Source organism: Balaenoptera ricei, chromosome 15 (genome assembly GCF_028023285.1).
Source record: "Balaenoptera ricei isolate mBalRic1 chromosome 15, mBalRic1.hap2, whole genome shotgun sequence".
Lineage (NCBI taxonomy): Eukaryota > Metazoa > Chordata > Mammalia > Artiodactyla > Balaenopteridae > Balaenoptera > Balaenoptera ricei.
Genome location: NC_082653.1, coordinates 23575672 through 23600816, shown reverse-complemented (window position 1 = coordinate 23600816; position 25145 = coordinate 23575672). Strand labels below are relative to the sequence as shown.

At 43.9% G+C, this 25145-nt stretch overlaps 1 protein-coding gene across 6 annotated transcripts in view; it reads left to right on the top strand.

Moving 5' to 3' along the window:
• The window catches only part of CNBD2 (cyclic nucleotide binding domain containing 2), a 63933-nt gene extending 55707 nt beyond the window's left edge, over positions 1-8226 (top strand). For 5 of the 6 annotated variants that reach the window (XM_059898151.1, XM_059898153.1, XM_059898152.1 and 2 more), the window contains 2 exons: positions 1706-1869; positions 7895-8226. In XM_059898151.1, the coding sequence (XP_059754134.1) occupies positions 1706-1869; positions 7895-8213 (483 nt within the window). In that variant the 3' untranslated portion in view covers positions 8214-8226. The remainder of the gene's footprint in view (positions 1-1705; positions 1870-7894) is intronic. The other variant, XM_059898154.1, reaches the window with a different exon arrangement.
• Positions 8227-25145: the final 16919 nt, after the last annotated feature.

The following is a 25145-nucleotide window of genomic DNA, read 5'->3' as shown; positions in this document are numbered from 1 at the left end:
GGGCCTGGGATTTAGTGAAGGCTCGTTAAACATTAGCTGGTGCTGTCATCACCGTCATCATCATCATCATCATCATCATCATCATCACCGTCATCATCATCATCATCATCATCACCGTCATCATCATCATCATCATCATCATCATCATCATCATCATCATCACCGTCATCATCATCATCATCATCATCATCATCATCATCATCACCGTCATGATCATCATCATCATCATCACCATCATCATCATCATCATCGTCGTCATCATTGTTATTGTAATTATAAGATACATGACCTTTGACAAGTAAATTTCCTTTTTTGAACCTTATTTTCCACATCTGAGGCTGATAATCCCTATATCCCCGGGTGGTTGTGAGGATTACATCTACACGCATGTTTCTCCCACACAGTAGGAGCTGACTAAAGAGCAGCCATCTGGCTTCTGTGCCAGGCCTGGCGCTGGTCAGAGGGGCCTTTATGCCCATCGCACTGAGCACAGCTAAAGTGTGGGGAGCTTCGCGTCTCCCAGAGCATCCTCACACACACCACCTTGTTGGGACCCTCAACAGCTTCATAGGAAAGACAACACATCTCCATTCCAGTCTTACCAAGGAGAGACAAGGCCAGGGCTCAGAGTAGATGGTCATTCTTCAAGGTCTGGAACCCAAACAGTGGTGGTGGTGTGGGTGAGGGCGGGGAAGGGGAAGCTGTTCCAAACCCTACTTCACATCTCCTTTCAAACTGAGAATCCTTCAGAGACATGCAGGGCAGGTATTTTCACCTCTGTTTCACAGGTGAGCAAACAGTGGCCCAGTGACATATAACTTTGCCCAAAGTCACATGACAAGTAAACATATGGATCTTTCTTCCGAAGCCAGGATTATTCTCAATCCCACACGGCCTCCATAGAGCAGAGCTCTTGGTTTATGGCTGATGTCTTCTTAAGCTCAAGACAGCTGGGCATTGTAGGCTCTGGACCATTGACCTCCCCTCCCGTCTTTGCCTGAGTCTTAATAGCCGAGAGGCTGAGTGAGCCCTGGATTGGGGTTTCAGCAGCAAAGACTCTGGTCCCGGCTTTGCCCCATCTCAGAGTGTCTCCTTACAAAGGGGGTTGCACTCTGTAAAGCTGTGCCTGTTGATCTCCATCTCCCTACCAGATATAACTGAGTAGGAATCCGCGCCAGGGAGCCCGAGGAGCAAAGGGAGCCGCACAGGGACTGCCAGTGGCCCCAGAGCCTGTGAGGGACGGGAGGAACTAAGGCGACACACGCTTATGAAGGAAGCCCTGGAGGAAGGGGTGTGGGAGGGTGTGGCAGCTGTAAAAGGGAAGGTGTAGAAGAGGAGGATGAGCAGTCTGTCATAGTCCTGAGGAAGAGAAGACGGGCTGGCCTGGCACAAAGAAGAGTCGAGACCAGACACCGGGGAAAGCTTGTAAAATGCCGTCGCCCGGCAAGCGACTGTGCGAGTGCGACTCTTGCAGAGCCTGCTGCCCGTGGGCAGGACAGCTGACAAAGTGCCTTGAGGACTCTTCTAATGTGAGGAGCCCGAGGACTTTGATGTCATTAGCAAAGAGAGTTGTGGACTTCTCCCCGTCACTTGCTGAATGACCCCAGATGGATTCACCTCCTGTTCGGGGCCTTGTTTTGCCTACCCTGAAAATCTGCTTGTACAAGTGGATGGTCTCAAACTTTCTGGGGCTTCTTTTTTCTAGGGCCTTCACCAGATCCTCCTCCCGGAGAGCCAGCATGACACTCGGCCCTTGATCCTGGTGAGCCTGGGAGCTGAGGTGATACGGGTTAGGAAAGAGAAGTTCTGTGAACTGATTGACAGTAAGACAATAGAAAAATTGTCGAAGTTCGAGATCAAGTACCCCAGGTCAGTGCTTGAAATGTGCGTACCTCCCACGAGATCAAATGAACAATTTTTTTGCCTCTTATTTTGGTAAAAGAAAGAAAAAAGTGATGATACCTAAAGCTGACACTGGTGGAATGAAACTGATAATTGTTGGTACACTCGAAATTGGCTCAATCCTTTTGATAATAATTTTATTTTATTTTATTTTTTTTTTATTTTATTTATTTATTTATTTTTAAACAATTGGTTTTTTTTTTTTCTTTAATGAATAGCCCAGTTTGCTTTTTTTTTTTTTTTTAAAGAAATTCACGTTCTTTTTTATTTATTTATTTATTTATTTATGACTGTGTTGAGTCTTCGTTTCTGTGCGAGGGCTTTCTCTAGTTGCGGCAAGTGGGGACCACTCCTCATCGCGGTGCGCGGGCCTCTCACCATCGCGGCCTCTCTTGTTGCGGAGCACAGGCTCACAGGCTCCAGACGCGCAGGCTCAGTAATTGTGGCTCACGGGCCCAGTTGCTCCGTGGCATGTGGGATCTTCCCAGACCAGGGCTCGAACCCGTGTCCCCTGCATTGGCAGGCAGATTCTCAACCACTGCGCCACCAGGGAAGCCCTTGATAATAATTTTAGATAATAATGTTTCAAGGGCCACAAAACTGTTCCTACCCTTTGAAGCAATGGTCTACCTGTGAATTTATCTGTATGTAACTAAATTATAGGGAAAGCTACATACACTAAGATGTTCGTAGCCGCCATATTCATAGTAGAAAAACAACCACCTTTACCCACATGTGTTACACCAGGGGGATAGTTTAGAAAACTGTGGTACATTCCCTTGATAGAAAGTAACTTTTATTTAAAAATCATAAGTAAATGAGTGATAAAGTGCTACAAGAAAAGGACAGGGTACAAAATTGTATATATACATACTATGACTATGCCTTTGTAAAACACTTACATGAGAAAAATCTAGAAGGAAAATGAGCAAAAATGATAATATCTGTGGTATTGCACAATTTGTAATAGTCATTCTCTCTGGAAGGTCGGACTAAAAGGGACTTTCTGGTTATAGTTATATATTCCTCTGATGTTTAATTGGTTTTGCAGTGAGTATGCATTTCTTTTATAATGAGGGGGAAAAAAAGATATACTTTTTAAAGTTGTTGTCAGGGTAGTGACATTCCAAGTGGGTTTTTTTCCCTTTATTCTCCAAATGTTTGTTAATGATGATATATTACTTTTATAATTAAAAAAATATTTATCTTGAAAGATTTTATAAAAAAGATTTCTTTTTTTAAAAAATTAATTTATTTATTTTTATATTTATTTTTGGCTGTGTTGGGTCTTCGTTTCTGTGAGAGGGCTTTCTCTAGTTGCGGCAAGCGGGGGCCACTCTTCATCGCGGTGCGCTGGCCTCTTCACTATCGCGACCTCTCTTGTTGCGGAGCACAGGCTCCAGACCTGCAGGCTCAGTAGTTGTGGCTCACAGCCCTAGTTGCTCTGTGGCATGTGGGATCTTCCCAGACCAGGGCTCGAACCCGTGTCCCCTGCATTAGCAGGCAGATTCTCAACCACTGCGCCACCAGGGAAGCCCCAAGATTTCTTTTTATATTTCCCTAGTTTCCAAATTTTCCAGAGTGAATACTTTTATAGTGTGGAAAAAACCACTAATTTTTAGGTAAAAACGAATTTATTGTCTGGACCACTGGTCACAAAACTGTTTTGATCTAACACCACTATTACTAAAGAGTGTTTGAGTGTATACCCCCTAGAATATATATGTGATATAAATAATATATGTTATTTAATTTATTTTTATTTATTATGTCCATATATTGCTATACGAATATATCATATATATTATAAACATGCAACAAATAGATCTTTAGAAAGAATAAGACAAAGATAAATATAAATGAAGTCCTACTGTTTTCTTCACACAGCCCAGTGGATCTCATTCACCTCCCTGGCTGACACCCTCACCCCCACTTTGGGATCCCCAGCTGACACTCCTGTAGCCGTCTTACCGCTGGTCCCCTGCCTCGGTCTCTCCCTGCCAGATCCTTTCTGCATACTTTGCTCTTGCTAAAACCCAAATCTGGCCGTGTTAAACTCCTGCTTAAAACCTTTCAGTGGTATCTCACTGCCTGTAGGATACAGTGCAGATTCAATGCCACGTAAATGGCCCTTCATTTTCTGACCCTTCAACTCCCCTGCAGCACCTCCTGCCACCTCTAACCCACTCCAGCAACCCAGGCAGATTGCCTCCTGGACCTGCACATACTTGCCTTTGCCAGTGCAGGCCCTCTGCCTGCAATGCCATCCCTCAATCCTGCTCCCCTCCCCTTTATTTTCTGATAAATTTCTTCTCATTCTTTAAGGTTCATCTCCTCCAGAAAACCTTTCATGGCTGACCCCAGGCTGGGCTAAGTACACCTTTCTGTGCACTCATAATCCTCCCTACGTAGCTCTCACAGTGGCCACACCGCGTTATATTACAGCTGTTTAGAGCTGTGTAGTTTTCGCACAGTTCTTTCCCCACCACTTGGTTAATTGCTTCGTGAACGCAGGGATTGGGCTTTATCCACTTTTCATCTCTAGCACCTGTACAGTACCTGGCACATGGTAGGTGTGTGATAAACGTTGGGCGAGTGCATGAATAAATGGGACACACTCATTAGGGAAAACTGGAAAATGCTGAACATTTAAGAAGGTGAAGACCTTCTTAAATGCATTTGCATTCCTCCAACAATCTCAATTAGCATCTTATGTATTTCCTTTCAGTATTTATTTTTCACCTCATGGCCGTGTACCAAATAGGTATTTATCATTCAGGCACACAAAGCTTCATAATGGAGATCATGCCGATTGTACAATTTTGCATCCTCCCTCCTTTTTCTTTTCTTGTGGTGATGCTGTGATCAGACATCGTTTTGTGGGCAGGTGTGGGAAGCAAGGGATTTCTGTGGTTGAGAAAGAGGAGGTGTGAAGGCAAGCAAATCTGTAGAGTTGCTTCAGCCGTGTCCAATAAGCACATGAAAGAATTTGACATGGGATCTATATGACCTTGGATAAGTCATTTTCCCTCCTCTAGGCTTCAGACTCCAATCTACAAAACAAGAAAATTAGACTAGAACAGTGTTTCCCAAAGTATGGATCATATTCACAGAAGGCTTACAAGATGACTTTAGGTGGTACGTGGATTGTAAACAGCTATGTATTTATTCTAGTGTGAACTAGAAAAACATGACTAGCTCACTAAACCCATGATTTGACAAACTTGTTGCTTAGAACAAAGCCAAAGTAAATACTTAAGTAAAAGAAACTAAGTAGAATTTTAAAAGATCATTAATAAAAGAACAGATGATATGTAGCTATGGTCCAAATTGGGGCAGTTTTGTGAAAAAAAAAAAAAAAAAAGAAAGTTGGGAAACACTGGTGGTTCCTTGCAGTTCAGCGATGCCCCAATTCTCTGATTCCTGCGTACTACCAACATAAAAAGTAGCTATTTAGAAAATAGCTACTCAAAAAAGGATTTAAGGAGCCTTAGCTTCTCACATAACATCTGGTACATGATGGGTGTCAGTTAATGTTGGTTGAATTGAAATTCAGAGAAGGTTTATGTAGACTTGAGGGTGGCAGATGTTTGGGCACTCAGCATCTGTGCTGCCCAGTCAGCACTTTGCTGCAATCGTCTGCAATGCTGACAGATGGAATTCTCGCTTATTCATTAATTGTTGAACTCATGGTTTTCTAGACTGCTAAAGCAGGCAGAAAATATAACCATTATCTAGCTCAAATGCTCCATGTTTTAATTGAGGACTGTGAGGCCCAGGAAAGGGGACGTGACATCCTGAAGATCACACAGTCAGTCGGTGAGACACCTGTCCTGTGGATGCTACGGGCTAGATTATCTGAAGCCTCTCCCCCATGTAGAATATGAACACCTGAGTTCACAGGAAAGAAGGGAAATCTCCAAGGGCCCAAATGAAGAGCAGCCTAAAACCAAAGCACAGAGTGTGATCTAGTGCTGGATTGCCGAGCAGGCATGGGGTGGGGTGGTGGCTGAGGGCACCATGGGCTGAAGTGTTGCATCCTGCAAGGACAGATGACACTTTCAGTTCAAGCGAGGCAGAGAGTAGAACTGGAATTGCTGCATGAAGCTGAGGACTTTAGAAGAGCTGCCCCATTTAGTGAAAGACTAGACTAGAAATCAGTGTGGCCATCGGCATCAGGAGGTTATGTGGAATCTTGTCTGTCTTAGCTTGGACTCTGGATCCAAAAAAATAAAAAAATAAAAACCCCTTAAGAATCTGTAAGCACATGCTTGCCCCCTCATAGGTTTTGGTGAGTTCCTTAGCCCCACTGAGCCTTAGTTTCCGTGTTTGTGAAATGGGGTGGTCCTGAGGATCAAATGAATTAACAAGTGTAAAGTGCCTGGTCATGGTAAGTGTGAAGCAGAGTTAGATATTGTTATTTATTATGTAAGAAATTGGGAGTTAACGGGACTTTTTAGTTGGAGACTATCGAGTGGTGTGCTGGGAAATGTTGAACAAGCAGCTGTGTGGGAGGTGGGAAGTAACCTGATTGGAAGTGTTTGCTGGTTTCTGTGGTGCACATACTACCGCCATGGCCGGTTTTGAGCTACCAACCTGATGTCATCGAGCATGGAGTTGCTCTCGTGAGCTGGTAGGAGCTGACGCTGGCAATGCTGAGACCACCAGGACCAACTTGTAGCCCATTCTGACCTCCAGATTTTATATTAAGTTGATCTCTATGAATCAAAGTTGATTTTGTCCTGGTCAATATAATCTACCCAGAAGAATGCTCTAATGTGTTAGTGACTTATCAGAGTTGCCTCCTTAGGTGAGAGTACAGGTGAGTCAGTGGAAGTTGAGTGTGCCCTTCCCTTGCTGAGGTCTCAGAAGAAAATAAACCAGTGAGTCCTGAGCCCATTCCACCCTCCCCCACTTTCCTCACCCTCACATGCTATGAGGGAAGGGGGCAGAGTAGAGCCAGGGCACCAAGACCAGTCCAAGGTAGCTACCAATGGACTTTCTATCTCTATAGAGTGGCCTTGTCTGGACATTTCAGATAAATGGAACCATGTATATGTGACTGGCTTCTTAACAGTGTTTTCAAGGTTCATTCATGTTTTAGCATGTATCAGTACTTCATTCATTTTTATTGTCAAATAATATTCCAGTGCATGGATATACCACTCTTTTATTTACCCATTCATCAGCTGATGGACAGTTGGGTTGTTTCCACTTTTTGGCTATTATGAATAATGCTGCTATGAACATTCTTGTTCAAGTTTTTGTGTGGACATATGTTTTCATTTCTCTTGGGTATATACCTAGGAGTGGAATTCCTGGGTCATAAGTTAACTGTTTAACCTTTTGAGGAACTGCTAGACTGTTTTCTCAAAGTGGCTGCATCATTTTACATTCCTGGCAGCAATGTATTGGAACCCTCGCTCCAATATCTCCACATCCCCATTAACACTTATTATTATTTGTCTTTTTAATTATCATCATCCTAGTGGACATAAGTGGTATCTTGTGTGGCTTTGGCTTACATTTCCCTGATGGCTAATGATCACATACGTAATTTAAAATTTTCAGTAGCCACATTATAAGAAATCAAAAGAAATGGGTGAAATTAATTGTAATAATATATTTTATTGAATGCAGTATATCTAAAATGTTATCATTTCAACATGTAATCAACATAAAAATTATTGAGATATTCTCATTCTTTTTTTTGTTGTTCTAAGTCTTTGAAATCTGGTGTGTATTTTACACTCAGAGCACACCTCTAATTCAGATTCACACTTCAGGTACTCAGTAGCCACATGTGGCTCGTGGCCACCACATGGAATCGTGCAGGTCTAGGTGATGAAAGTGCGGAAAGGTAAAGGAGGCAGAGGGAAGAGTCTGGGAAAAGGCGCAGAGGTGGGACAGGGCTCAGTGTGTTTAGGTACTGGAAGGAGGCAGGGCTGGAGGGGCTCGTGTGGGAACCTCAGCATCTGTGCCTTGCCTTCAGCGATGAAGATGTGTGCCAGAAGTTCCTCGAGGAGAACAGCTGGAATGTCTTCCGGAAGGACCTGATGCGGCTGCTGGTGGAGCCTCGCCAGTGTCCACCATTCACCCCAATGCAGCCCAAGAAGAAAGGGATCTACGGCCCCAAGGCTGTGACGCTGGATTTGTGTAGCTTAGACAAGAAGACTAAACCTCATCATCCCATTTTTATGGCACCCCAGAAACACCTCCCCCCATTGAGGATTGTCCAAGCCATTATAGCACCCCGGTACAAAATCCAAGAACTCCTGCCTCAGTATAAGAATGCAGGGGTCCTTGTTTAGAATCAATAAAAGATGTTGGGTTGACCCTCGTGTTTCCTGAATAACCACCATGGGAGTTGCGGGGCTTACAGTGGGGGATCCTGGGGGCTGAGCCATGGGTCCGGAGAGGTGTTTGGGGCCGCACCTGGGGCACTGTCTCTCTGGACACTTGTGGGCCTGAGTAGGGGACGGTTGGGAGGCTGGGTGGGGATGGGTTAATCACTGGAGGTGCCTCAGAGTGGGAGGGTCTTATCTGAGGAGACGGATGGGAGACACAGAGGCAAGATGGGGTTGCAAACTCAAATGCCTCGCAAGGCCGGCAGGTCGTCTCAAGGAGTGTAGCAGACGGACTGGCGAGGCGGCAGGGAACGGTGAGGACTGGGGCGCACGTTCCCCATCCAGGTGGGGCCGCTGCTCCGTAGACCCAGCCAGCTGATGCCATGCCAGGAAGTAATGCAGGCCCGGCACTGCCAATCTTTAGATTTTTCAGGAGAACCCAGAAACGCAGTGTTTCAGATGATTCCTACCGGTTTTCAAATGTGAGCAAGGAACTCAAATTGTTTTTGAAACACTGTGTTAGGCAAACAGAACACATACGTAGGCTGCGTTGGGCCCACAGGCTGCTGGTTTGCCAGTAGCTTGTCAAGCAGCTCTGTCAGAATGAAAGGGTGTTGCCAGAGACTGGAGTGAGGCATGACCGTGGGGGGAGGTACAAGGAGCCAGAGACAGATGGGCAGCGTGACAGGAGCCGGCGTCCCGGGTCAAGGATGAGGAGTGAGCAGCCTGAGAGGAGGTGCAGACCAGAGACAAGGAGGCGGTCGGTGGGACCTAAGGAGCTCTCCTTGGTCCCTCCGGCAGGGCCTGGAAGCCATCAGTCACTGGCCTGGGCCGGCTCTCCTTGTTGGTAGCGCGGGGCCTAGAACTCAGGGTGCCTGTCTCACTCCAGCCTCGGCACCACAGACCTGGGACCAAGTCACCTCTCTCCCTTGGGAAAACCCATGGTTTAGCTTTGAGAGCCCTGAGGGGCCTGGTAGAGGCCATGGCAGCACAAGAGCCCAGCCTGGCGGTGCCAGGAGAGACAGGAGCCCTCCCCCACCAGTACCCACCCCCCACACACCACCCCTGCGAGGAGCGGACTCAGAGGAACACCAGGCACTGAGCTGGCTTCGGGAGGTCTGGAGAGCCCGGCTCTGCTTCTGTCCCGTGGGACCCCCTTGAGTGCCTTGAATCCGTCACCTGCCCTCCGGTTTCCCCAGTGACAAAATGAGCGTGTTGGACAAGATCAGTGGTTTTCACGAGTGAGGGGTGAGTATAGTTTGAAAAGCACATTCAACATTATACTTTTGTTTGTCGAATTTAGAAGAAAGCTGTTTTCATGTTACACAGCAAAGAAGGAGGAGTAGGGAATTTGTCTGTCAGAAGAGCGAGTGGATGTAAGAGAGGAGAGAAGCAGTGGACTTAATCATCTCGACTTCCCTGATAGCTCCAGAGGGTCGAGGAGTCTGGAATGTCTGCAGCAGTCCTGGAAGGGCTGCCTGTGACCTACAAGGATGGGGTGGCATGGTTTGGGGACCAGGTAAGTTGGGGTGTCTGACTATATTTAGAGATCTCCTTGCGTGTAGGTCTTTGGCTCCAAGATGATGGTGTGGACGTTTTGTTCATTCATTTGAAATGTATTTATTAAGTACTTGCTCTGTAGCAGATCCAAAGGAGTATAAGAGGCAATCTGCGTTCCCTCTTATTCTGTAGGCCAAGGGTCAGCAAACTCTTCCTATTAAAGGCCAATTAATAAATATGTTAGGTTTTATAGGCCTTATGGTCTCTGTTGTAACTACTCAACTCTGCATGGTGAAAGCAGCTTTAGTGTTCCAATAAAGTTTTATTTGCAAAAACACGTGGCAGGCGGGCTTCCCTGGTGGCACAGTGATTAAGAATCCGCCTGCGAATGCAGGGGACATGGGTTCGAGCCCTGGTCGGGGAAGATCCCACATGCCACGGTGCAATTAAGCCCGTGCACCACAACTACTGAGCCCGCGCTCCTAGAGCCTGTGCTCCGCAACAAGAGAAGCCACCGCGATGAGAAGCCTGCACATCACAACGAAGAGTAGCCCCCGCTCGCCGCAGCTAGAGAAAGCCCGCACGCAACAACAAAGACCCAACTCAGCCAAAAATAAATAAATAAATAAATTTATTTTTTTAAAAAACAAAACAAAACAGGTGGCAGGCTAGATTTGGCCTGTGCGCCATTGTTTGCTGACCCCCCCGCTCTAGGCAATAGGGAGCCCTTGAAGGTTCTTAACATTTTTTTTTTAAAATATTTATTTATTTATTTATTTATTTATTTATTTATGGCTGTGTTGGGTCTTCGTTTATGTGCGAGGGCTTTCCCTAGCTGCGGCAAGTGGGGGCCACCCTTCATCGCGATGCGCGGGCCTCTCACCATCGCGGCCTCTCTTGTTGCGGATCACAGGCTCCAGACGCGCAGGCTCAGTAATTGTGGCTCACGGGCCCAGTTGCTCCGCGGCATGTGGGATCTTCCCAGACCAGGGCTCGAACCTGTGTCCCCTGCATTGACAGGCAGACTCCCAACCACTGCGCCACCAGGGAAGCCCGAAGGTTCTTGAGTAGACCTGACATGACCAGAGAAGGGGTGGGAAGCTTTTTATTGAGCGTTTATTCTATGACAGCCATCTTGCTAAGCATCTGACTGGAGTCTAATGACTTGGGCTAAGATCCTAGGTCTGCCACTTAATGGCTGTTGAGGATTAAAAGAGGTGGTACATGAACAGCAAGGGGGAGGATTTTATTCACCAGGACCGCTGCGTCCAGCTTCCTGGGAAGTGAGAGAAAAAACTTCCAGCATAGGAGGCAGAGCAAGTTTTCTAGGGGTGCGGTGGGTGAGAAATTAGACTAGAAGAGCAGCCTGGGAGCAAGGGCACCATATGTAGGGGGAGAGGCTGCGAGGGCTGGCGCTTTGGGAAGTCTTGAGAGGAACAGAGAAAGAGCAAAGCTTTTTCTGAAGCTACTATGTAACAGATAGAAGAACTTGAGAATGAGAAATGCCCAAAGAGGTCTTCAAAGAGCTTTTCTGTGCACTGAGAATGTGTTTCTCCTTTGGCATTTTCTTGAGAAACCAAGTAAACATTTGAATAGCTCCTTTTTTTTTTTTTTTTTTTGAATAGCTCTTATTTATGATTTTATGCAATAGTGCTGTTTCTTTGAGTTCAGTTACCAAGCAGACAGTGGGCAGCATGAGGCCCTAGTTATGTTCGGTTACACATGTAAAGTCCCTGGTACATAGTATGTGCTCAATACACGTTAGATGGTATTAGTACCTTTTTTTAAAAAATTTATTTGTTTTATTTATTTTATTTTTGGCTGCATTGGGTCTTCATTGCTGTGCGTGGGCTTTCTCTAGTTGTGGCGAGCGGAGGCTACTCTTCGTTGCGGTGTGCAGGCTTCTCATTGCGGTGGCTTCTCTTGTTGCGGAGCATGGGCTCTAGGCGCGTGGGCTTCAGTAATTGTGGTGCACGGACTCATTAGTTGTGGTTCACGGGCTCTAGAGCGCAGGCTCAGTAGTTGTGGTGCACGGACTTAGTTGCTCCGCGGCATGTGGGATCTTCCCGGACCAGGGCTCGAACCCGTGTCCCCAGCATTGGCAGGCGGATTCTTAACCACTGCGCCACCAGGGAAGTCCTATTAGTACCTTTTTGATCAACATCAATTTGGCCATCCAGAGACTCTCTTCCCCCTTCAGTGGAATAGGAAGCCAAGGCTTTGGAAGGCTAAGCCTTCATAATCAATGATAAAGACCATCTCCGTGAGATTTGGGATAGGAGAGTGCTGGCTGTCATCTCACCCGAACCCCACACATTATTAAGAGGCAGCGTTGGAGGGAGAGAGCAGAGGCAGGTCACCAAAGCATTAACATGCACTGTGGGCAAGGGTGCTATTCGAAGGAAGAATGAGTGGGACAGTGTGGGGAGGGATGTGTGAGAACCTCCCAGCCTCCGGGCTGTGAGCTTCAGAATCCCTCCCCTCCCGCATACACTCTGCAACAAACAGCAGCGGATCCGAATCAGGCAGGGAGGAGGACACATCAGGATTTACTTGGGAGAAAAGCTCATTCAGAAGGAACCAGTATGACACCCCTTGACACAAGTGTTAGTAATAAACATATTTTCAGTGCCTCAGAGGTTCTTACTGCCCACCTGGCACAGATCCAAGGGTCAGGAAGCCCACAGTGACCCGTCACAAGGGAGTAGGGCCCGGCTCAGGTACGGAGTGCTCCCTGTGTGCCCACATTGTGCGAGGCACTCTACAGAGGCTATCACTTATCCTGAAAATACTTCCTGGCAACTAACCAGGTGGCATTGTCCCCATTTGACAGATGAGGAGCCTGAGGCCCAGAGAGGCAAAGGCCTTGTCTAAGCTCACTCGCTACCAGGTGGTTGCTCCAGGAAATCCGAGAGCTTTCACTGCACCCCAGCACCCTCCCAGGCAGGCAGCGTCTCAGCGTGTGCACTGTGACACCACCCTCACTCATCTATCCCAAAGGAGCCACCTGTTTTCAAAACAAATTCTGTACACACAACCCTGAAACTGTGCTGGAGAGAATATATTCACCCTCTGGGATGATTTTCCATATGTAAATAAGCCTAGTCATATTGGAGAGGCACACCCAGGCCACTCAAGCCAAAAATACAGCTCCCAGTACTGATAGCTTCCGCTGTTCAGGGAAAATGAAAAAACCCATTTGAGAAACACAGGAGATATTGCCAGCATTTGTTATAGGAAGTGTTTAAGATCCCTCCTTGGAGTTGGAAGCAAAAAGCATTCTTTAAGTCCTCTATTCCTTTTATATAACTCATGGAAAAATCTTACCTTCCAGTTACAGAAGGTCTAAGGGGTGAGATGGGTAACTTCGCAACCTCCATCGCACTCACTAGAGGCTATTTTGCCATGATGCTTTTCTGTCATTTGGGGATTTAAGGGGTTTAACCACAAGGGTGCTGAGTTGCAGAATTTGTAGTCACAGGTTCAGAGCTGACAATGAAGAAGAGTAATTTCTAGGTGGCTGAGAAGCAGCACCAAAGCTGGAACGAGGGTTTTTCATGGCTTCTAAAGGCTGTGGGCTTTAGCCCTGGGGACAGAGCCTGGGGATGTTGGGAGGGTGGCACTTCTGGACAAGAGCTGTGTGACTTTCAGCCAGGCTCCTTCCCTTTCTGGAGCTTCACTACGGTCATTTGTAAAATTTGCAGGGTCTGGTAGGTGTTCTTCAGCCTCCCTCCAACCCCAACAGAAAATCAGAATCAAGAAGAAAATGGATTATGGAGACCCTTGGTGAAGTGTGAAAATGAACAGCGGATGAGATACTAGTACTGTATTAATGCTAAATGTCCTGATGTTGGTAATTTTACTGTGGTTATATAAGAGAATCTCCTTGTCCTTAGGAAATACACACTGAGGTCCTTGGCCGTTAAAGGTGATGGTTTCTTCAACTTACTTTCAAATGATTTAGAAATATATTGTGTGTATATTTAGAAGAGCAAAGCATTTATGGCAAAATGATAACAACTGGCGAATCTGGGTGAAGGGTACTTAGGAGTTCTTTGAACCATTCTTGTAATTTTTTTTTTTCCAATTTGAAAGCAGTCACTGTTTATTAACTGACCAGGTTACAAAAATAATCATGGTAGATACCTTAGTTCATCCTTCATTCTTGTAACTTTTAAAAAATTATTTTAAATTGTATAATACGCATAAAATTTACCCTCGCAGCCATTTTTAAGTATATGTTTTTAAGTTCAGTGGCATTAAGTACATTCACACTGTTGTTCAACCATCACCACAGCCATCTCCAGATCTCTTGTCATCTTGTTAAAGTGAACCTGTGTACCCATTAAACAATGACTCCTCACTCCCCACTCCCCTCTGCCAGCTCTTGGCAACCACTGTTCTACTTTGTCTATGACTCTGACTACTTTACATACCTTAAATAAGTGGAATTATACAATATTTGTCTTTATGTAGATATCTTCTTTCATTTAGCATAATGTTCTCAAGAATCATCCATGTTGTAGCATGCATCAGAATGTCCTTCTTTTTTTTTTTCTTCAGAATTTCCTTCTTTTTTTTTTACATCTAATTTTATAGCTACTTTATTTATTTATTTATTTATTTTTGGCTGTGTTGGGTCTTCGGTTCGTGCGAGGGCTTTCTCCAGTTGCGGCAAGCGGGGACCGCTCTTCATCGCGGTGCGCGGGCCTTTCACTATCGCGGCCCCTCCCGTTGCGGGGCACAGGCTCCAGACGCGCAGGCTCAGTAGCTGTGGCTCACGGGCCCAGCCACTCCGTGGCATGTGGGATCTTCCCAGACCAGGGCTCGAACCCGTGTCCCCTGCATTAGCAGGCGGATTCTCAACCACTGCGCCACCAGGGAAGCCCCAGAATTTCCTTCTTTTTAAGGCTAAATAAAATTCCATTGTATGTACAATACATACCACACTTTGTTTATCCCTTCATCTGCTGCTGGACATTTAGGTTGCTTCCACCTTTTGGCTATTGTGAATAATGCTGCTATGAACATGGATGTACAAATATCTTTGAGACCCTGCTTTCAATTCTTTTGGTATATACTCAGAAGTGGAATTGCTGGATCATATGGTAATTCCATTTTTAATATTTTGAGGAACTGCCATACTGTTTTCCATACTGGCTGCACTATTCTTGCAATTTTAGTGTGAAATCATTTCAAAATAAAAATTACGACTCTAATTGACTTTATAATTGATTTTGTAATTAGGTAATAATTTATTTTAAAATCTGGTGAGAAGCTCCCTTATATCCAGGGCAAAAGGGGGAAAATGCTATTTCACTAGAAATGACAATTAAAATGAAGAAGAAAATGGAAGAAGTCAATATGGATTTGTATCAATATGAGCATTAGTCCTGATGATTGTAAAATCTAGCCTTGAGCTCTCTGACAGCCAAGGCAAAAAAAGAAACATAGTATTTCCTTATTTGAAAGGAAGAATCTGCTCAGTCCCTGAGGAGAGTAACAAAATTTTTTCTCACCCAAGGAGGGTAGGGAAGTTTGTCTTCACTCCCTTCTTTCAAATGTGCCTCCTACCCATTTTACTGGGAGCTACCTTCTCCCAGGGTGCTTTAAATTAGGGGCCTGTTTCTACTTGGCTCTGGACTTCCTGGCCTCGGGTCCCTTCTGGCACCACAAAGTCAGTATCTAGAATGGTTGGCTGCCGGTGAGGGCTGTTCCCCGCTTGCTCCCTTATCACGCTTATCACGTGCAAGTGGAAGGAGGTGGATTCATGGTCTTTAAGTCTTAACAACACTGATCATCTATGATTTTAATGGTTAGAAACTGAGACCATATCTTTTCCTGAGAGCAGGTTTTTATCTTGAAAGATACTGTCAGAAAGTCCTTCTTCCGGTCATAACTTAAAACTCATGCTACTGTTCAAGATTTTTTCTTGTTTTGTGTGGAGATGGAGGGGAATTGCTCATTGCTCTTCTGGAAGCCTCTTCCCCATAAAGCCAGACCTTTTCCTGTCCTTCTGTCTGATTTTACCGACATCACAGAGCAGGAGGAGCAGGCTTATGAGCAGGAGGTCTGGATTTAGGCTGCTCTGCTTCCGACCAGCTGTGTGACAGTAGGCAAGCGACTGCTCTTTGCCTCAGTTTCCCCATCTGTAACATGGGAATAATAAAAGCATCTGTTTCATAAAGTCACGAAGATTAACTTAAATAGTCCATATAAAACACTAAATTCAGAGTTTGACTCTCAGAAAGCAAATACCTGGGGTGGGAGAAAAAAAGGGGACCCAGGGACAAAATGATACAGACAGTGGGTCTGTGAGACTTGCAGACCGACCGGGGAGGCCAGCTCTGCCCACAGAGTTGAAATAGAGGAGTCCCACATATGGGCATTTCTCGGTTTAACAGATCACAGCAGCTGGGGGATTTGCACATGTAAAAAGCTCTCACCGGTGAATCATTCTGCATTTGCACATTGCTCTGTTATCATACACGTCTTATCAGCTTCGATGATTACCAGCTCATGCGGTCCTCTGCCTTTTTGAGAGGAGAGCCCTGGAGCCTGCTGGCTGCCTATCTCCTCCTCCTCCCTTTATGCCAGTGCTTGTCTTCTGTCCCTTAGCTGCCAGGCTCCTGGCATCTCCATTAGATAGGGAAGCATATGGGAACTGGAAGGACTGAACTGAAATCTAGATGAATTCAACCAGTATATCTCCAATTAGCAGATATGCTGTAGGGAGAGGGAGCTGGTCAGGGCTTAGAGATACAGCACCAAACCAAACCACAGTCCTTGGCATCAAGGAGCTTACATTCTGGGTCAGTGGTTAAAGAACACAAGAAAAATCAGGGTAACTGGGGGATGGAGGTGGGTTAGAGGTTACTACGTTGTAAAGGATAGTCAGGGAAGGCTTCTCTAAGACCGTGATATTGATGAGTACAGGAAGTGAGGGGATGAGCCATGCAGATATCGGGGCAAGAATGTTCCAGACAGAGAGATAGCACATTCAAGCATAACAGCAAGAAGGCTGGTGTGGCTGAAATGGAGTCAAAGGAGAGAGAAATTGAAAGAGGGCAAGGGAAGAGACGGACTGGAGGCCAGCTCATGATCATGTGAAGGGAGCCTTTGGAAGGTTCTTAGCAGAGGAGTGATACGATCTGACTACAGACTTGGGGTTTAAGCATGAGGGTGGCATGGGGAGACGGGGGTGGGGGACAGCTGGGAAGCCAGTGCCATAATCCAAGTAAGAGATTATGGTGGCTCAGATCACCATATTGATTGTGGTGGTGTCTTGATGGGGCTGATTGTGGACATATTTCGATGGTAGAACCGACCAGGGTTTGCTAAAGGACTGAATGTCAGGAATGAGAGAGAGGAACTAAGGATAACTCCAAAGATTTTGGTTTGAGCAAGTGGAAGGATGGAGTAGCCATTCCCTGAGACAGAGAAGACTGTAGGAGAAGTACATTTAGGGGCGAATATCAGGAGTGTGGTTTTTAACAGTTTAAAAAAAAAAAAAGGATTTAAGGATGATGCGATAACACACGTAAAGCAGTTGGAACACCACCCGGCACTTCACACTCATGCAAGGTTAGTATTACCCCCATTTTCACACTGCTGGTTTGGTAGAAGAGCCAGAATTCAAACCTGGGTCTGTTTGGCTCCAAATCTCGGTTTCTCTTAAACATCCTCAGTCTTCCATGATCCCTTGTCCTTAAGGTTTCATGTTGATACTGTCAGAAAGTTCTTCCTCCTGTTTAACGGCAGTCTGTCCTATTGCAGTTAGAGCCTGGCCCTTTGTTTGGGACTCTTGGGTTATGTCAAGTGACGTGAGCGAGATCCTGTTTTGCGTGGTGAAGCAGGAGGCACCCATGAGCTATTTGCCTCTTCAAGCGTTACTGGTAGCGCCGTGAAATTTAAATTCCCTTTTCATAGGTCTTCATCACAGGAAAGGTCATTTAAAACTTTACTGGCATCAAGTAATTCCTAAAACATGCTTTTAAAAATATAGACAGACAGGTAGTAGGTAGGTAGGTAGATATTTATCTATATAAATATTAGAAAAATTCTAAAAATTTTTCTTTCATAATCCCAAATTTTAAATGTATATAATGAGAATTGAAACATTTCCACTATTTCACCCATCTAATCTCATCTCCCAAGGATAACCTGACTAACAGTTTGGTAATAACCTTCTCAAAGTTCACATACTCATACCCATTTCCTTATTTATTATTTTAACAAAAAAAAAAAAAAAAAAAGGAAGAAGCTATACCAGCTCTGTCCAGTAGAATTTTCTGCAATGATGACAATGTTCGATCATACATGTCCACCAGCCATATATGGCTACTGGGCACTTGAAATGTGGCTAACGTGACTGAGGACTGAATTTTTAATTTTAAGTAATTTTAAATAGCTATAGGTAGGTAGTGGCCACCATAATGGACAGCACAGTGTTATACATTTTGGTTTTTTTACTTAACAGAGTATCATGGACATTTCTTTTCTGTTTAATTTTATAAATTTTGAAATCATCTCACAGAAAAGTTGCAGTTAGTTACAATACAAAAAAGCCATTTGAGAGTAAGTTGGGACCGGATGCATCAGCACATCCAAATAATTTAGTGTTTATTTCCTCAAACAAGGACATTCTCTTACGTAACCACAACCATCAAAATCAGGAAATTATCATTTGACACATTACAGCCATCGAATCCTCAGGGCCCATCCACATGTTGCCAGTTGTCCCAATAACATCCTTTATAGCAAAGGATCCAGTTCACGATCGTGCAGTACACTTAGTTGGCATGCCTCTTTGGTTTCCTTCTATCTGATATAGTTCTCAACCTTTCTTTGACATTCATGACCTTGATACTTTTGAAGATTATAGACCAGTTATTTTGTAGAGTGTTCTTTCTACAAGAAAGGGCCTGTTCGATGTTTTCTCATGGTTCGATTTAGGTTATGCATCTTGGGCAGGAAATCCCAGAAGTGATGCTGTGTTCTTCCCATTGGATGTTATCAGGTGGTGCAAGACTTCGATTTGTCCCATTACTGGTGGTAACTTATTATTGGATTAAAATGGTGTCTCCACTGTAAAGTTACTCTTGTTGTTTATTTCCTTTTCATTTTAAAATGTATGTATGTATGTACGTATGTATGTTGTGGTTAAAAAAAACCATGTAACATGAAATTTACCATCTTAACCATTTCTAGGTGTATAGTTCAAGAGTGTTGAGTATATTCACATTGTGAGAGAAATCTCCAGAACTTTTTCATCCTGCAAATCTGAAACTCTGTACCCACTAAACAACTCCCCTTTCCCCCTCCCCACAGCCCCTGGTAACCACCCTTCTACTTTCTGTCTCTATGAACTTGACAACTTTAGATACCTCATATAAGCAGAATCATACAGTCTTTGTCTTTTTGTGACTGGCTTATTTCACTTAGCACAATGTCCTCAAGGTTCATCCCAGTTGTAGCAAGTGTCAGGATTTCTTGCTCTTTTAAGGCTGAATAATATTCCATGGTGTGTATATACCATATTTTGTTTATCCATTCATCTGTTGATGGAAATTTGGGTTCCACCTCTTGGCTTTTGTGAATAGTGCTGCTATGAACATGGATATGCAAATATCTCTTTCAGACCTGTTTTCAAATTTCTTGGATATATATCCAGAAGTGGGACTGCTGGGTCATATGGTGGTTCTAGTTTTGATTTTTTTAAGAAACTGTCATCCTGTTTTCCATAGCAGTTGCACCATTTTACAATCCCACCAACAGTGAACAAGGGTTGCAGTTCCTCCAGATCCTTGTCAACACTTGTCATTCTGTTCTTGTTAGTAGCCATCCTAATGGGTGTGAGTTGATATCTCATTGTGGTTTTGATTTGCATTTCTCTAATTATTAGTGAGGTTGAGCATCTTTTCATATGCTTGATGGCCATCTGTATGTCATCTTTGGAAGAATGTCTATTCAAGTCCTTTGTCAATTTTTTAATTGGATTTTTTTGTTGTCAGAGTTTTTTATATATTCTAGATATATCAGATATATGATTTGCAAGTATTTTTTCCCATTCCATAGGTTGCCGTTTCACTCTGTTGAGCGTGTCTTATTCCCTTTTAATAGGTATTTTGTGAGGAGGTGCTTTGGAACTATGTAAATATTCCCTTCCTTATCATACTTTCCATTTATTCCTTTATTTATATCAGCTTTGGACTCATGGCTTCCTATTTTATTCAGTGTATTATCTGTTATTATCATTTTCTATTTTGATGCACAAATTGCCACAGATTAGGCCAATGGAAGCCACTTCAAGCTGGCTTCTGGGGTCCTTTTGACCTGTTCCTATCATTCTCTGAGGCACTTTCTTGTTTTCTGCTGCCACAGGATATTCCAGGATGATCTCGTACTTTCCTGTTGCAGCCCTGGAATTAACCATTTCTCCAGGGACCCTGCTTCCTTGTGAGAATGGGATTTAGAAGCTTCTGGCCAAGGCTCTGCTGCTGAAATCTGTGGCTTTGAAAAGCCCAGCATCTGATCTGGAGAGGCGCACCTCATCAACCAGCCAGAACAAAGCCCTCATTTACAGAGGAGGGGACTGAGGCTCAGACGGGATCAGGTGGCCAGTGTTCCCTAGCTCGTGAGAGAGCTGAGACGAGAGCTGAGGCCTCTGACTCCCTTCCAGTGCTCTTTCCCTGGCAATACATGTTGTTAGTTATGAGGTGTGATCCCGGTGGGGCCTGTCCCCTCTGGACTTCACTTTCCTCTTCTGTCCACTGAGGGTTAGCTTTGCCTGGGGGTCCAGGACTGCCTTTCTGAGAGCTAACCTTTTCTCTTTAACTCTTCATGAGCCTACCTTCCCCCACCCCCCCAGACCTTTATGGATGACTCCACCTTTAATTACAGAGAGCTTCAGCTTTTATCTCCAGCTCTGGTGGAGTGGGGTTGCAGACTGGTCCTAGCCTGGGATGAGTTGTCCAAATGCACCTGGTTCTCCCCTTCCAGGCCAGGGGTTCCAGGCATATGTGCCTCCCTGAAGCCCATCTCCGTCAGCTAACACCTGTCTCATAGGGGCGTCAACAGGAGAAGATGGCAATGGGAAGGGCCTCCTCTACCTGCCCTCACTGGCTCCCAGCCCACCCATGTTATACCAAGAGCACCAGGGAAGCACCAGAAATGCCACCTCCCCACATTTCAAGGCCAGTGTCTCTTGAGCTTCACTCTCAAAGGTGGGTGTAAGAAACCCTCTGGTAGCCATTAGAGAATATTTGATGCCTGATTGGGGTGGGTGGTGCTGCATCCAACCTTCACCCTCTGGTTTGGTCAGCTGATAGGAACCGCCAGCCTGGGAAGCCCTGACGGTTCAACTGATGCCGGCAGCAGCTATGCCATACAACTGTCTGAAAAGCTAAGCTTTTGGCTCTTTTGTATTCAACGGACATTTCCTAAGCACCTGCTATGTGTCAGGCATTGTGCTGCACCCTGTGGTAAGATGATTTAAGCCAGAGCTCAATCCAGTAGAATTTCAGGTAACAATGACAGTACAAGTGGGTTCCATATGTCGATACGAGGCACAAGTAGGGGCTGCAAGGGAAAGGGCCTAACTTCTGACATTTGGTTCTGGCGTGTCAGGTTCTTGTAGGCAAGACTGTATACAAAATTTGAGAGGGCAACAAAGAATGATTTTGCTAGATGAAAAATGTGGAAAGGGGGGCTTCCCTGGTGGCGCAGTGGTTAAGAATCGCCTGCCAATGCAGGGGACACGGGTTCGAGCCCCGGTCCAGGAAGATCCCACGTGCCGCGGAGCAACTAAGCCCGTGCGCCACAACTACCGAGCCTGCGCTCTAGAACCTGCGAGCCACAACTACTGAGCTCGCGCGCCTAGAGCCCGTGCTCTGCAAGAGAAGCCACCACAATGAGAAGCCCGCGCACCACAACGAAGAGTAGCCCCCGCTCACCGCCAACTAGAGAAAGCCCACGTGCAACAACAAAGACCCAATGCAGCCAGAAATAAATAAATAAAATAAATCGACAAAAAAAAAAAAAAAAAGAAAGAAAGAAAAACGTGGGAAGGGCGCTATGGGCAGAAGGAATAGCTTGAGCAAAGCTGGAATCACTGAAGCACAGAACTAGTTACCTAGAACAGCAAGGCACGGCGCTGGGGGTAGCGGGGCTTACATCTAAGCAATGGAAGGCATCGTAAGACATGACACTTCAGATACCTCATAGCCCAGGCATGAAGGGTGTGGACACTATGCTTCTATGGAGACTTCATTAAGGTTTTCAATATAACATTTATTTCTTAAAAGTTAACATGTGCATAATAGGAAACCAAAGAACACAAGAAGCAAAAAACAAAGTCATCCATCTTCACAAGCAGTTTACCATTTGATGTGTCCTTCTAGGTCTCGTTTGTGTATTTAAACACAACTAAGCATCCATTTTTATGTAATTAAGATCATACAGTTATGTATCATGCTTTTCACACATCATGAATATTTACCACTTCAAAGTCCCAAAGCTATGAGTATTTTGATAACCAAAAATACACTACACCAACTCAATCTGGAAGGAAAAAAAATGTAATCCTTTCTTGGCGACAAAAACTTCAGAAAAGACAAAAATGGCAACAGGCCTCTAGATAAAGATACTGGCAGAGTTATGCTTAAAATACTACATTCCCTTAACGTTCAATTAAAAATGAGACATAAAGCAACACAGTATCCAAAGTATAATGCTTTTAAGAGGATTCATTATCTGATCTAAACTATTAAAGTATTAGCAAGGAGGTATGTTTCCACTGAATTACTTAACAATGTATTCCTATAGTACAGCTAAGAGATGCACACACATCAATGGTTATCATCAAAATATAAAAAGGAACATATCCACATACTTCCCTCCCTTTTATACTTCCTTCTGCCCCTCTGCTGCCAACCTAATGAACAAGTCCTGGTGTACATTTCTCAGATGGTTTAACAATTCCATGTCCAAGATGCTACTTTTTTATCAATGGTAACAAAGATATTTACAAATTGGTTAATTCACTAGCTCTACTTTTTATCATACATTGTCACCTCAGGACTCCTAAAAAGCCTAGATGTTGCAAAATAATGAATGAACCTTGTCCATAATAAGCATTGGTACTTTACAAAAATGCACATTTAGACCTATGGTTATAACCTAAAACTGTCTTCTAGATATGGAGATACTAGCCAAGAGCCCTTCCCTTCACCCTTCCTCTTACCCCTCCTCCAGCATATCAGCGACTAAGTACAGGACTATATCTAGCTCCAAGAGGTGGATTAACATAGACGCTCCCAGAAGACACAGCCCTTCCTAAAAACCAACAAAAGGGCATTTATTAAGGGGTTATTTTACTACCTCTACTTTTAATATACTTTGGGCATTAGGACTTGCTTATTCTTTAATACACAGCAATTAACTAAAATACACAAATAGAACAATGGTTAGACAATCTGAACTTGTCTAAAGACACATGGGCACAGATCCCTTCTCTGTACTTCCTTCCCTGTCTGCTCCCTGCCTCCCCACCACCCAGTGAATAGTCAGCTTACTCTCCAAGACTCAAGTTTAACAATTTCCACTCCCCCAATACAACCATTCCTATGAATTAACAGAAAAAAAATACTTAAAACGTGTTACTTTTAACTCTCTACTTTCAACATATGTTGTGCACTTTTACACATCTAGAAAGATTAGATGTTTCAAATACGGATTTAAGTTTGTCCACTATATATACATGTAGTAGCACTGAAGAAACTGCACACAAAGGGTATAGTCACAAAGTGTCTCCTAAACAGGAACACTCTGGCCTAGAAGCTTCCCCTTCTCATCTCTATCAACCCAGCGGACAAGAATAATAAGCATCTGTAATGCTTAGAGGGGATTTTAACAATTTTACTTCCTCCAGTTGTTTTCAGAAGTCTTTCCTATGAATTTTAACACAAAGTGTACACAATGTATTTATCGGCTATTTTTGTCATACACTGGCAACCTCTTTAACATCTAGGAAGACTAGATGTTGTAAATTTGGACCTCTGTCCTTTATGTACACTATGTACACAGCCAAGTAAAACAAAACGCAGAGACATACCGGACAATGGTTAGTCTTGGTATAAAGCCCTTTACACTTTCTTCTTTCTCCCTGAACCAGCACAAATAAAATAATGGGTACTGCTCAGAGAGGTGGTTTGATCATTTTGATCACTCCATTTCTAAAAGACAGTATTTCATATGGATTTTAACAAAAGGATATATCTACAAAATATGTTACTTCACTACCTCTACTTTTAACATACTTTGTGCACTTCTAAACATCTAGAAAGACTAGATGTTTCAAATAAGGACTTAAGTTTGTCCACTATATACACAGTAGTGTTGAATAAACTACACACATGTAACAATGGTTAGATCTGGAAGTGTCTTCTACATAGGAACATTCTAATCTAGAACACTTCATTTCTCCTAGTACCTCCTTTCGGCCATCCATCCAACATTGGGCAAGTACAGGCACAGGTGTCACTTAGATGTGATTTACAATTTCACTTCCAAAGGTCCTTTTCAGAAGATGGCCTTTCAATGAATTTTAACACAAAGTGTACAAAATGTGTTAGTTTACTAACTCTACTTTTGTCATACATTGGCAACCTCTTTAATATCTAGAAACTAGATATTATAAAATTGGGACCCATTGGTCCAGTATATACAAAATATATACAGTAAAGTTAAACAAAATGCATGTCACATATAGAGCAATGCGTAAGTTGCAATGTTCTAGTAACTGCTAGCAAAACACCTTTTGCAATCTTCCCTCCCACCTCCTTAAACCCAATGAACAAGCACAGAGTATACTGTTCAGAGAGGAGGTTTAACAATTCCATTTCCAAAGACAGTATTTCCCATCAGTTTTTAAAAGCTATTTACAAGAAGCATTATTCTACTAAAACTACTTTTAAATACATCAAGCACTTCGAAACATCTAGAAAGAATAGATATTTCATATAAGAACTTACTTGTCCACTATGTACACAGCACTGTTAAATAAAATTGCACACATGTAACAAGGGTTATAATCTGAGGTATCTTCTAAATATGACCATTTTGGCCTGAACCATTTCCTCCCTCACTTCCTTCTCTCCGCCGCCAATCCAGTGGACAAGTACATGCATGTGTAATGCTTAGAGATGGTTGAACAAATTCATATCCAAAAGTCATTTACAGAAGACAAGCTTTCCTATGAATTTCAATAAAGTGGACAAAATGTGCTAATTTTACTAACTACTTTGTCATACACTGGCAACCCCTTTAACATCTAGAGACTAGATGTTGCAAAATTAGGGCTCAATTTGTCCATTATATACACTATATACACAGCAA